Source organism: Macrotis lagotis, chromosome 1 (genome assembly GCF_037893015.1).
Source record: "Macrotis lagotis isolate mMagLag1 chromosome 1, bilby.v1.9.chrom.fasta, whole genome shotgun sequence".
NCBI lineage: Eukaryota > Metazoa > Chordata > Mammalia > Peramelemorphia > Peramelidae > Macrotis > Macrotis lagotis.
The window spans coordinates 100,082,152-100,095,034 of record NC_133658.1 but is presented as its reverse complement, the minus strand read 5'-3'; the positions used below and the strand labels follow the sequence as shown (position 1 = coordinate 100,095,034).

General features: G+C 35.6%; 1 protein-coding gene across 3 annotated transcripts in view; it reads left to right on the top strand.

Annotated features, from left to right (window-relative positions):
* FBXO11 (F-box protein 11) overlaps positions 1–12,883 on the top strand; it is a 123,352-nt gene that overhangs the window by 79,171 nt on the left and 31,298 nt on the right. For 2 of the 3 annotated variants that reach the window (XM_074205469.1, XM_074205488.1), the window contains exons 2-4: positions 11,184–11,311; positions 11,834–11,915; positions 12,256–12,400. In XM_074205469.1, the coding sequence (XP_074061570.1) occupies positions 11,204–11,311; positions 11,834–11,915; positions 12,256–12,400 (335 nt within the window). In that variant the 5' untranslated portion in view covers positions 11,184–11,203. The remainder of the gene's footprint in view (positions 1–11,183; positions 11,312–11,833; positions 11,916–12,255; positions 12,401–12,883) is intronic. The other variant, XM_074205480.1, reaches the window with a different exon arrangement.

Sequence of the window (12,883 nt, the reverse complement as noted above, 5' to 3'; positions counted from 1 at the left end):
CATCTAGATGTACATTTTTGTTAATATGCTGTGCTTCTTCCCACATCTCACTCTCTTGTACATTCTGGAAAATGACCGAATTTTTCTGTGCAGAAGGGAAACACTGTCCATTATCATTTCCTTTCTCACCACTATCTTCAGAGACATGAAAGTGGAGACTTACACCTCCTTTGATCCTTGGATGCTCAATTTGTTCTCTACCCACCCCCTAGCCCTCATGATGGGGGGGGGGGGCGGTTCTCACCGATATGTACACATTCTTTTGAATCGATTTATTTTTTTTCTCCTGCTACAATTCTAATTTGTGTCCCTATCCTGAGGAAAATCACTTTCAAGTCAACAAATAATTTAATAGTGTTATATCTATTATATTACTTAGTTTTTTTTAAAAAAGGAAGAGACTAAGAATTGAAGTGAAACAAGGTGTAATAAACTACCATAAATCATTTTAAATGCCCACAAGTCCCTTTTTAACTTGTTTTACAACAGTATTTTTGACTGCATTCATTTCAAATATGGAATATTTGGATTAAGTAGAGTTTATGAACTAACTTAGGAATGTAATTACTACTTAAAATAGTGATTCAATGGAAAAGAAAAGATCACATTTTATAACTTCCAGATGTTCATTTCTAATGAACATATGTGTAACACATGAGTGGTCATTTTAAACATGATTATAGATTTTGAGCTTGTAGGACCTTAAAGATAATTCATGTCTAACCAGATCTTTTACAAATGAGTAACAGAAACTCTGAAAAGTTGTGATTCTCCCAAGATCACATAGGTGTCAACAAGCTTTTATTTAATAGCTATTGAATGCTAGATACTGTACTAAGTTAAGTACTGGGGATATAAAAAAATAAAGTAAGAAATAATCTCTGCTCTCAAGAATCAGAGAAAATGGGGGGAAATGGGGAAATGGAGAAAACAACCCATAAACAACTATGTACAGTAAGATGCAGATAGATAAATTAGAACTGCAAGGCTACTTGCAGAAGATGATAATTTTCTCTGAGACCTGAAGGAAACCATGAGACAGAAATGAGGAGGGATCATATTCTAGAGATGGGGAATGGTACAGAGAATAAAAATGCCCAGAGTTTGAAGATGGAGTATCCTGTGCAAGAAACAAGAAGGCCAGTGTCACTGGATTATAGAGTATATGGAAAGAGGGAGGGAATTAAGTATAAGACCATTGGAAAGTAGAAAGGATCCAGGTTTTGAAGGGCTTTAAAATCTAAATACAGAATTTTATATTTATTCCTAGAGGTGATGTGAACCCACTCTAGTCAAGTAGAGAGACATGCACTTAATGAAGATCAATTTGACAATTGAATGGATAGTGGAATGGAGAGATTAGTCAGAAGAACTAATGTGAAGGCTATTGAAGTGTCATACAAGCATGAGGAGAGGAAGGTGTGAATCAGCATGGTGGCAATATCAAAGGACTGAAGGGGGCATATATATGAGATATGTTAAGGCAGTGAGAGGTCAGCTAGGTGGCACAGTGGATAAAGCACCGGCCCTGGAGTCAGGAGAACCTGAGTTCAAATCCAGCCTCAGACACTTAATAATTACCCAGTTGTGTGGCCTTGGGCAAGCCATTTAACCCCATTGCCTTGCAAAAAAAAAAAAAGGCAGTGAGATTGAGATGGATTAGGGAGATATAAGATTTTCTTGCAATATGGAGTTCTGGTTAAGATTATATAATATAATTTGGAGTAGACTCCTCACAGTTTGGTGATTTTCTCCTATCAGCAGCAGGAGGAATAGGAATTTAAATAGTGGATAGTGGGAATAATTTTTGGACTAGGATTTGGCAGGATATTTACACTGGTAATAAATGGCAGAGCATGAACTCAAATATTCTAACTCAAAATTCTTATTTATATTGTAATTAACTAAGGATCTATAATGGAAAAGTTACTGTGTATATCAGGTGGTTTTCAAATCAAAATCAAAGATTAAGTGCATCTGTTTCATGATCTTATATCTGGATTCCTAAAAAACTCCCTAGCCAACATCATTCTTCAATTCATTCAATCTTAATGTTAGGAATCTCAATATTTGGGGCAGCTAGGTGGCGTAGTGGATAAAGCATTGGCCCTGGAGTCAGGAGTACCTGGGTTCAAATCCGGTCTCAGACACTTGATAATTACCTAGCAGTGTGGCCTTGGGCAAGCTACTTAACCCCATTTGCCTTGCTTAAAAACCTAAAGAGAGAGAGAGAGAGAGAGAGAGAGAGAGAGAGAGAGAGAGAGAGAATATCTCAATATTTTATAGCTGTGTGTGGGGCCAACTAGGTGGCATAGTGGATAGAGCATCTGCCCTGGAGTCAGGAGGACTTGAGTTCAAATCCTGCCTCAAACACTTATTACCTAGCTGTGTGACCTTGCACAAGTCATTTAACCCCATTGCCTTACCCAAAAAAACACATTTTCTAGCTATTAGATCTCAAACAAATTTATTCTTTGGGTCTCGGGGAAAATAAGGCCCAGGAATTGACTTGGATCACATAGATAATGATAGAATTTGGGGTCTAGAACTAAGCTCTCCTCATAAGCTATTTTTTTAAAATTTCATTTTTTCCACAATTACTTGTAAAGAAAATACTTAACATTAATATTTTTTTAATTTTTGAGTTCCAAATTTTTTCCCTTCCTGAGAATAAGTAAGCAATTTGATATAGGTATACATGTATACATGTATTTTCAATACTGTAAAACATTACCATATTAGTCATATTGTAAAAGAAGACACAGACTCAAAAGGAAACACATTCATACACACACACACACACACAAAATAAAGTAGGAAATAGTGTACTTCATTCTGCATTCAAACCCCATCATTTCTTTCTTTGGAAGTGGATGGCATTTTTCATCATGAGTCCTTTGGAATTGCTCATGAGCTATTCTTTTTTTTTTCTTTTTGCAAGGCAAATGGGATTAAGTGGCTTGCCCAAGGCCACACAGCTAGGTAATTATTAAGTGTCTGAGACCGGATTTGAACCCAGGTACTCCTGACTCCGGTGTTTTATCCACTATACCACCTAGCTGCCCTCATGAGCTATTCTTTAAGCATTATTTTAATTTTATCATTTCCAGTTAAGATTTTAGTGGAGAATTGGACTGAGAATAAGAAAAACCTAAGTTCAAATCCTGCCCCTCATACATACTGACTTACTGTCACTTAAACTCTCAAAGTCTGAGGTGACTCTCTTAAGACTATATAAATTGCTGAGAAAGCGCCAAACCATTTGGTAGGGGGAGCTCAGTAATGAAAGTTTCCTATACTAATGAAATCATAGTTCAGTTTTAAAAAAGACTTTTAGTGGCCCTATTTTCTTACACAGCTAATGAAATTGTATAGGTAGCAATTTAGTGTAGTCAAGGAATGAGGTGTTCTGGGCCACTAGGTGGAACAGTGGATAGAGCACCAGCTCTGGAGGAGGATCTGAGTTCAATTGTGGCCTCAGACACTTAAAAATTAGCTAGCTGTGTGGCCTTGGGCAAGCCCCTTAACCCCATTGCCATGCAAAAACTTTAAAAAAAAAAAGAATGAGGTATTTTAAGCAAATGTATTTTTAAGAAGGCTGATTCTCAACCACTGTCTTTGTCAAGTTTAAAAAAATGAGAAAAAACATTAAGCACCACCCTCTACTATGTGCAAAACATTTCTGCCTAGCGCTGCTGGGACTTTTTTTTTTTTAATGGAAAGAAACTGTCCTCTTCAAAGAGCAAAGGGGAAATAAAATCTGTGTATTGATAAATGTTCTCCTTAGGATGAAATGCACCAGATAAATAAATGAGGAAGTATTATGGGAAAACTTTTGCCTCTGAGGGGCAATTGAACTGAACCTTGGATAAGATAAAGAGATTTGAGTGGAGGCAAGGAAAAAGCACATTTTTTGACATGGTGAAAAACTTATATATGAAGGTATAATGGTGGTGGGGGGATCAAATGCCAATTTTGAGGAACTTGTAGCTGTGCAGTTCGACTAGAATGTAGAGTGTGAAGTGTTCAATTAGGTCCACTTTCAAGGTTCAGTTAGGAAGTTAGATAGTAACTTTAGTACCAACTAAAAGTAATTAGAGCCTGAACCAGGATGATGGCCTCATGAGTGACAAGAACAGAATTGAATTTGAGAAATGTGGTTTTGAATTACCAAGGCTATTACTGATTGGATTAGAGGTGAGATGGAGGAGAAGGAGAGAGAAAATTAAAGCATGAATCTTTGAGGTTATAAGCATTCAGGACTGAAAAGATTGTGGGACCCTAGGAGGACTTTGGACAAAAACTGGGAATGGGGGGGAGGGGAGTTTAAAATTCTATTCTGAACATGGTGAATGAATAGGTCATACAAGTGGTGTTGTCAAATAGGCCTCATCTATATCTAATGTGTTTTCTCATCTATAAAATCTTTTAGAGAGTCAATCTGAATCAGATGAGATTAGAAAATATGAATTTATATCTCAGAAAGAAAAAATAGAAACTTGAAATGGATCCTATTGGCAGGATTTTATAACTTTTATCTAGTGACATTTAGCCACAGACAATAGAAATGATGACCAGGAGAGTGAAATCTGTCAGTGCATGTGAGATGTTTAGCACAATATTTTTAAATTTTTTTTCAGCTTCTTTAACACTAAGGTTTTGATTTTTATTACATATTAGGAATGTTAAGTATTGTGGTCTCCTGGACAATGTTCAAGTCCTACTGCTTGACACAGTGGTTCTGTGACCCTTGGCAATTAACTGAAATACTCTAGACTACTTTCTAAAACTAAATTAAAATTTCTGATCTTCACTGTACCTTCTCCATGGGAATTTCCTCATCTGTAAGTTCCCTATATCAAAGATAATCATAAGTGAAATCCCAATTCCTAAACCCACAACTGTTATTTCTAACAAATTTCTAAATTTAACAATTTTTCATAGAAATCCCTTTGATATTGAACTATTAGCTATCACTTTTGCTACCATGTATTCCATTTATTCCTAACCTTACTATCCCTCTCTTCACAACAGCTCTTCCAAACTTTTCATCCCTCCTCAAAGTTCCCATGGTTTCTTCCATCTCCCCATCCTCTTAGCTGAGAACCTGTTATTTTAACAGAAAAAAATTAAGGCCATTTTTCCAGTTTCCTCATCTATCACTCAGATGCCTTTTGCCACTCTTTCCTCGCTCATCTCTGTCTCATAGGATTAGGTGACCTTATTATTTACCAGAGCTAACCCTTCTACCAGGAAAAGTGATCCCATACTTTTCCATCTACTCCCAACAGATTGCCCTTTCTTTCATCCCCACTGATTTTCCTACTCTATCACTTATCTTCCTAGTCATTGTTTTCAAGCTCCTTTTCTCTGCCTACAAACATGCCTGTGTCTCTCTTATCCTGAAAAAGCCTTCACTTAATCCTTCCATCCCCTCCATTGTCATCTATCTCTTCTGCCCTTTGTAGTTAAATTGCTTGAGAAAAGGTACCTCCACTTTTCTCCCCTCTCACTCTCTTAACTCCTAACAATCTGGCTTCCTAATTTCATCATTCCACTGAAATTGCTTTCTCCAATATTATAAGTGCAATTGAGCCAAATCCAATAAATAGCCATTTCTCATTTCTAGTTATCCTTGACCTCTCTGAAGCCTTTGACTACACTAATGATCACTCTCTCCTTGTTCTTCTTTCTGGGTTTGACACTACTCTCTTGGTTTTCCTCCTATCTATCTGACTCCTCCTCCATTTCCTTTGCTGGCTCATGTCCTCAACATTGAAGGTGTCCTTCAAGGTTCTTAGGTTCTCTTTTCTTTTCTCACTATACTACATTTGATGATCTCATCAGCTCCCATGCAGATGATTTTCAGATCTACTTATTCTGCCCCAACCTCTCCACTGAAATTCTGTCTTGCATCCCCAACTGGATATTCATTCAGTAAACATCTTAAAACTAAATATTACAAAACAGAATTCATTCTCTTTCCCCCTGAAACCCTCTGTCTTTCTTTGTAGAGGGCAACACCAATTTCCCATGTCTCAGGCTCACAACTTAGAAGTTATTTTGGATTCCTCACTGTATCTTACCACCATCACCTTTGTCCAGTCTGTTAATAAGGCCTGTCCCTCTCCTCTCAAAAATGCCCCTCTTTTCTTCTCTGACACTGCCACACCCCAGTGCTGGCCCTCCACTTCACACCTGGATTATAGTGATAGCCTGTTGATGGGTCTGTCTGCGTCAAGGCTCTTCTCATGCCAGGTCATCCTCCATTCAACCGTCAAAGTGATTTTCCTAAAACGTAGGTATGACACACTCTGGGAACAGAGCAGAATGAAAGCAGTTCAAAGGAAGAGAGAGATATGCAAGTTTAGAGAATTCACTCCAAGTGTTCACTCGTACTATTTGTGTTTGACCTCTGGCAGAGCATTTGGCTCATATTGGTCTGATCAGCCATAGGCAGACCCACACTGTACATTGAACCTGACATAGTGATGTCATTTTTATCCTCTCTGAGAGTGAAGATCAAGAACCACCAGGTATGCATGTCACTCCTACTTGATAAACCACGGTGACTCCCTATTGCTTTTACAATCAAATGTATGACCATGACCCTCTGTTTGGCATTTTAAGTTTTTCATAACTAGGTTCCCCTCTTTCAAATTTTCTTATTTGTCTTCTTGCCACCTCCTCTTTGATCTAGTGACATTAGTCTTCAGGCTGTTCCAGGAAAAAAAAGATTTCTTGTCTCCAGGCATTTTTTTCTCTCTTTACCTCTCCTTGCCTACTCTCTCTCTCTCTCTTGGATTCCTTGACTTCCTTCAAAACCTAACTAAAATCCCATCTTTAAATATAAAGCCTTTACCTGGCCCTCTGAATTCTAGTCCTTCCACCAGTTTAACCTGCTTTTACCTTGTTTGAATACCTTTTGTTTGCATGTTGTCTTACTCATTAGAGGATAACAGGGTCTTTTGCCTCTCTTTGCATCCCTGGTTCTTAGTATAGTGCATGGCACATAATAGATGCTTAATAAATATTTATTGATATTTTTCTGAAATAGAAAAGTATCTGAAAAAGGTCTGGGGAATGGCTCAAGGAATAGGACTAGTTGGGAGAGGGAGGGAATAATTCCTAATCTAACAATTTGGAGATCTTTTTTCCCTTTTATTTTCTGGTTCTTGGCAATTTGGGAAATATGGTGAAAGTGCCAGATAAGGGATTACCACAAAAGAACAAGCATTTATTAAAGGCCTTGGCTATGTCAGACATTGCAATTAATGCTGGTGGGGAGTCTGGGACTAAAATGTTAATTAACACTTTTTGTACCTCAAGGAACTTAACATTTTATTGAGAAAAACTATGTACATATATAAATATATAAAGTGTACATGTAGAGAGATTTTCTAGATATTTAAAATAAATTAAAGGTAATGGGAGGTGTGATCAGAAATACTGTGTTGTAAACATTGTCATCCTAGTGGCTAGGTGGCGCAGTGGATAGAGCACTGGCCTTGGAGTCAGGAGTACCTGAGTTCAAATCCAGCCTCTCAGACACTTAATAATTACCTAGCTGTGGGGCTTGGGCATGCCACTTAACCCCCATTGCCTTGCAAAAACTAAAAAAAAAAAAAAAAACAAAGCAAAATTGTCATCTTAGTCAAGTCAGAAAGTATTTACAGAATGTATTTGGTATACCATAGAAGAAGAATTTAGGTAGAAAGGACTTAACCTCCAATCATCCTTTTATCATTTTTTTTTATTCTTTCTAGTTCAGAAATCAGTTTTCTTGGTAGAGAAAACAGAAGCAAAATAAGAGAATAGCCTTTCTTTCTTTCTTTCTTATCCTTTATCCTTATTCCATCTCCTTTGATAGAATTAGTAGTATTATTTCTTCTTTGATTTTATTTTGTAAATAGCCAACAGCCACTTTGTTCTTCTTATCATTATTTGATAATCTCAGATATATATAATCATTGAGTTTTGACACTTTTAGACTCTATTCTTATAGGACTTAACTATGCTTTTTAGTAATATAATCTCTTTAGACAACTTTTCCTTTTCCTTCTCAATGGAAATTATTTCTCTTTGTACATACAAAGCTTTCCCATTATCCCTGACCTGACATTACTTGTAGAATTTTACTTGTTACTCAAGTGATAATAGACTCCAAATTGCCTCTAGGTATCTACTCTTCTGTTTGGATGTTCAAGGCTTTAAGGAGTTGAGAAAATGAACTTTCTTCCCTTCTTTACAGAGGTGGGAAGGCTGTATAGTTGTGAAACATTGCAAGTACTATCAAATTTGTTTATTTCACTGAACTGCTTTTTTCCTTTTTTTTAATTCCTTGTTACATGAAATAGGAAAAAGGAGAATACAGGAATGATAGGAAACAAGTTATATTAATATAATAGATTTATGATACTAGGCTGCCTTTTCAGGTTTATATCATATTACACTCCATATTCTTCACATTCTAACCTGAGTCTGCTGCCTTCTACTCATACATGGTAACACATCTTCTGTCTTTGTACCTTTGCACACAGGCCATCCCCTCTGTCTGGAGGATACTTGCTTCTTTCCACCTCGTGGAATCCTGGTTCTTTGAAGACTCAATTTTAGTTAATCTTTTTTGCATGAATCCTATCTCTTGATTTGCTTAGTTGGTAGAGGGTTCCCTCTGGTCTCTGGTGAAGGGAGGGGTGTGTGTGTGTGTGTGTGTGTGTTTGTGTGTGTGTGTTTACTTTTCTTGTGTCTATCTTTTTCCTCCACCATTCCCTTGAATGTAGGGATTCTTGATTGTCAAGGACTTTTTGGATTTTATCTGTGTGCTTAATACCTGGCATATAGAAGACACTTATTAAGTACTTCACAAATTGATTCCCACCTATCCTTTGCCTTAATCCTTTCACATCTCTTCTCTCATAAAGTTGCCTGTCTCAATCACAAATTCTAAGATGGATTGATTAACATTGCTGTAAGGCTGCCATCATTCTTTCTCAACAGTCATTTCTTCCTTGCTTATATAAATAGATGATCCTTAAATTAGTTCCTCCCCATTTGGAAGGACTTGATCATTAAAACAAATTATTAGTTGCTTTATTGCAGCAAAGAGAGAATTCCAGTATATATCCAGATAATTGAAACTCCCTATCACAATTGTATTCTGTTTCTAATAAAATGTAGTTTAACTGTTTCTGAAGTTTTTCATCTTAATAATGCAAGTAGTCTGTAGTATACTCTGAATATAGCACTTGTGTTTCTGCCTCTGTTAATCTTTATCCAAATCACATGAGTGTGATTTAATTCTATCTGGCTCTTATGCCTTAATTGTATTCTCCCCATATCTCCATCTCTTAGACTTTATTATTTCCTTCAAGATTTAGCTTAAGCACCCATCTTCAGTATGAAACTCCACCTCCTCCAGCAATTGCCCCTTTCCCCGAAGTTGTCTTTATTTTATGCATATTAATTATATTTATGTAAGACTACCTCAATAGAATGTGAACTAAGGGCTTTCATTTTTGTTTTTGTATCTCTGTTGCCAGTATAATACCTAGTACATAGAAAATGCTTAATAAGTGCTTATTGGCTGATTCCCCTATCTCAGAGATATCTGCTATTGTGTTAGATTTGCTAGTTCACACTGCATTTTATCAATATTTTTATATACTGTGATTTAGCTGTATGTGGTCATGGATTTTGTTTTTGACTCTTATATTAGTCTTTGTCTTTTGTGAGTTTCTGGCCATTCTTACCACATCTTCCTACAGTTTTAACAACTCAGTATTGTCTAATGTTTAAACTTGCGTATGGTGTTTTTTCTCATCCTTCCTTCTAATTTAAAGCTTTTTTGAAATTTGTAAGACTGTAGGCAAATAGATTCTTATTGACCTTACCCATGTTGTGACTTGTTTATTAATCTATAGTCCAGAAATCTAAATCTGATTCTACATATTATCTTTTTAACAAGTGCTTTACTTATGAATTGTGTCTTTTCTGAGGTCTTTTATACTGTGATGATCAGTAGTAATCAAAGCACTGCATGTGCTCCTAAAATTTTCAGTTTCTTGTCCAAAACTGTCATCTTGAGAATTGCTTTTCAGATTCCTTTTGACAGTATGTTTATGTGTATCACCATAAGTAAATAGGTGGACACCTGTCCTCCATAAGTCCGTTCAACAGATTTTTGAGAGGTTTTCTATTACATTTCTGGATTCAGTTCCCTACCAATTAGAAAAACCTACAATCAGACCAGCAGATGGCTACTCTTTAGCTTAGAATCCCCAACCACTACTCATGTCATCTTCTTCTGACCCTTTCTAAATAATTCTAAAGCAGTTGCTTTTTCTTTATAAGGTCCAACTTTATTCTCTTCAGAAAGAACCTCATATTCTTTCATCACCATTTGTTTGGTGTCTAATTCATCCACCCTTCTGTACAGGAAAGAATTTCACAATGCACCTCAATCCCTTTTTTTTCACACTAAATCCATCCTCGTTTGTATTGTTTTCAAAAGAAGACTTCATTCTTGATTACCTAGAGACTGGAGAATTCTTTGAGTCTCTTTACCCACTTTTCTAGGAGGAAGACTAACTAACCTGCACAGATAGTAGTAACTTGTTTGTAGCATAAAGATCAATTGTCCTCAATAAAATTCTTGTTGTTTTTCATGGTTTTGGAAGCAATGGCCTTAGTTTTTTTCTTAGTTCTTACTAGAAAACTCGGGTTCAAATTTTGACTCTGCCACTTACTACCTAAATGACCTTGTACAATTCTGAAGAATGAAAGGGTTTAGACTCAATCATCTCAGGTCATTTAGAACTCTTTAAGTTCTGTTCATTTTATGAATGAGGCAGCCAAAGCTCTGAGAGTATTAAATAATTTGTCCAATGTAAGAAGCAAAAACAAAACCCAAGTTTCTTGCCTCATAATGAGTCTAGTTCTCTTTCTGTTGGACCAGAATTCTGTTACAAAATCATTTGAATCCCTCATTTAGCTCTCTTAACTTATTTAAAAAATACTGCATATATTTTCAAAAACTCAGGTTTTTATTTGTATTTTTTGGAAAATATTAATGTATATATGACTATCATATAACAAAATAGATGAATACTTGAGTATTCATTGTATAGGATAAGTAGTGACTATATTAAAATTAAAGGACTTTATTTTTTAAATTGTATTAGATGATGATGTACCGGCAGATATGGTTGCAGAAGAATCAGGTCCTGGTGCACAAAATAGTCCATACCAACTTCGTAGAAAAACTCTTCTACCTAAAAGAACAGCTTGTCCTACAAAGAGCAATATGGAGGTAAGTTGTCTATTTTGTTTTATCCCTTTTTTTAAAAGAACATTAAAGTATGTGTAGGAGAGAAATTTCTCTTAGAAAAAAGTTAATGTATGGGGCGGCTAGGTGGCGCAGTGAATAGAGCACTGGCCTTGGAGTCAGGAGTACCTGGGTTCAAATCCAACCTCAGACACTTAATAATTACCTAGCCATGTGGCCTTGGGCAAGCCACTTAGCCCCATTGCCTTGAAAAAAATCTAAAAAAAAAAAGAAAAAGTTAATGTAAAATCTTTTGATATTATTTAGAAGCAGATGATTTTTTTTTAAAACCACATAATTACTACATAATTATGGGAGCAGCTAGGTATCACAGAGTGTAGAGTGCCAGCCCTGGGGTCAGGAGGACCTGAGTTCAAATGTGGCCCCAAACACTTAATAATTACCTAATTGTGTGACCTTTGGCAAGTCACTTAACCCCATTGCCTTAAATTAAAAACAAAACAAAAAACCCCACAGCTTTCTAAATTACTTTTTTATTGTTAAAAGGGTGCTTCTACTTCCACCACCGAGAATTTTGGTCATCGAGCAAAACGTGCAAGAGTTTCTGGAAAATCACAAGATTTATCAGGTATTTTTATAAGGAAGATTGAAGAATATTAATATATTAAGCAAATGCATTGTCAGTTATTTTATGCTAAAATCAAGAATCTAAAATGGGGTAGGAAGGAAAGCATTATTTGGCTTTTAGAATTGAAATCTTGCTTAAATAATCTGTCAGTGCAGTCTCTGCCTTTCTATGACTTACTGATAGTTTACAAAGTTAATTTTCAATGCTTGTCAAGTTAAGAATTTATACCCAATAGAAAGTTATCAAGTAATCCTTGCCAAACTTAAAAAATAATCATCAATGTTGATAATCTACTTAGTAATCAGCTTGGTTATTTAAATATGTGTTAATATTTTAATAGCAGCACCTGCTGAACAATATCTTCAGGAGAAATTGCCAGATGAAGTAGTTCTAAAGATTTTTTCATACTTGTTGGAGCAAGATCTCTGTAGAGCAGCTTGTGTGTGTAAACGCTTCAGTGAGCTTGCTAATGATCCAATATTGTGGTGAGTAAAAAAGCTATATTCATTATTATCTTGAGATATATTGTTTACCTTCAATACCAGAGGTGGTAGGTAAGATGAAATGTAGTTATATTTAAATAACCGAGTCAAATAAAAATGTTTGAGTTTTTAAAGTACTTGGCTATCACAAAGATGAGTTGTTAGTCAAAGCAGTGTTTATTAAAAAGTAATTAAAATATTTTCTTTATGATCAACTGGTCAATAACTGCCTTTTAGTGATTATGGGAGTTCTCATTTAATTCTTATTTAGGAATGTAAATAAAACAAATTGATTTATCTTTTTGCCCACATTAAGTAATAGAATTATAAGAATATTAAGAAAGGAGAAATAGGAATAAAATGTTTATGTGGAGAAAGTGTTATTGTACTAATATTGACATATTTTTGCTTACTAACATAAGTTTATACTACATAATTAAGTTTTTACATAAGTTTTTTTACTACATAATTAATAGAAAAAATTAG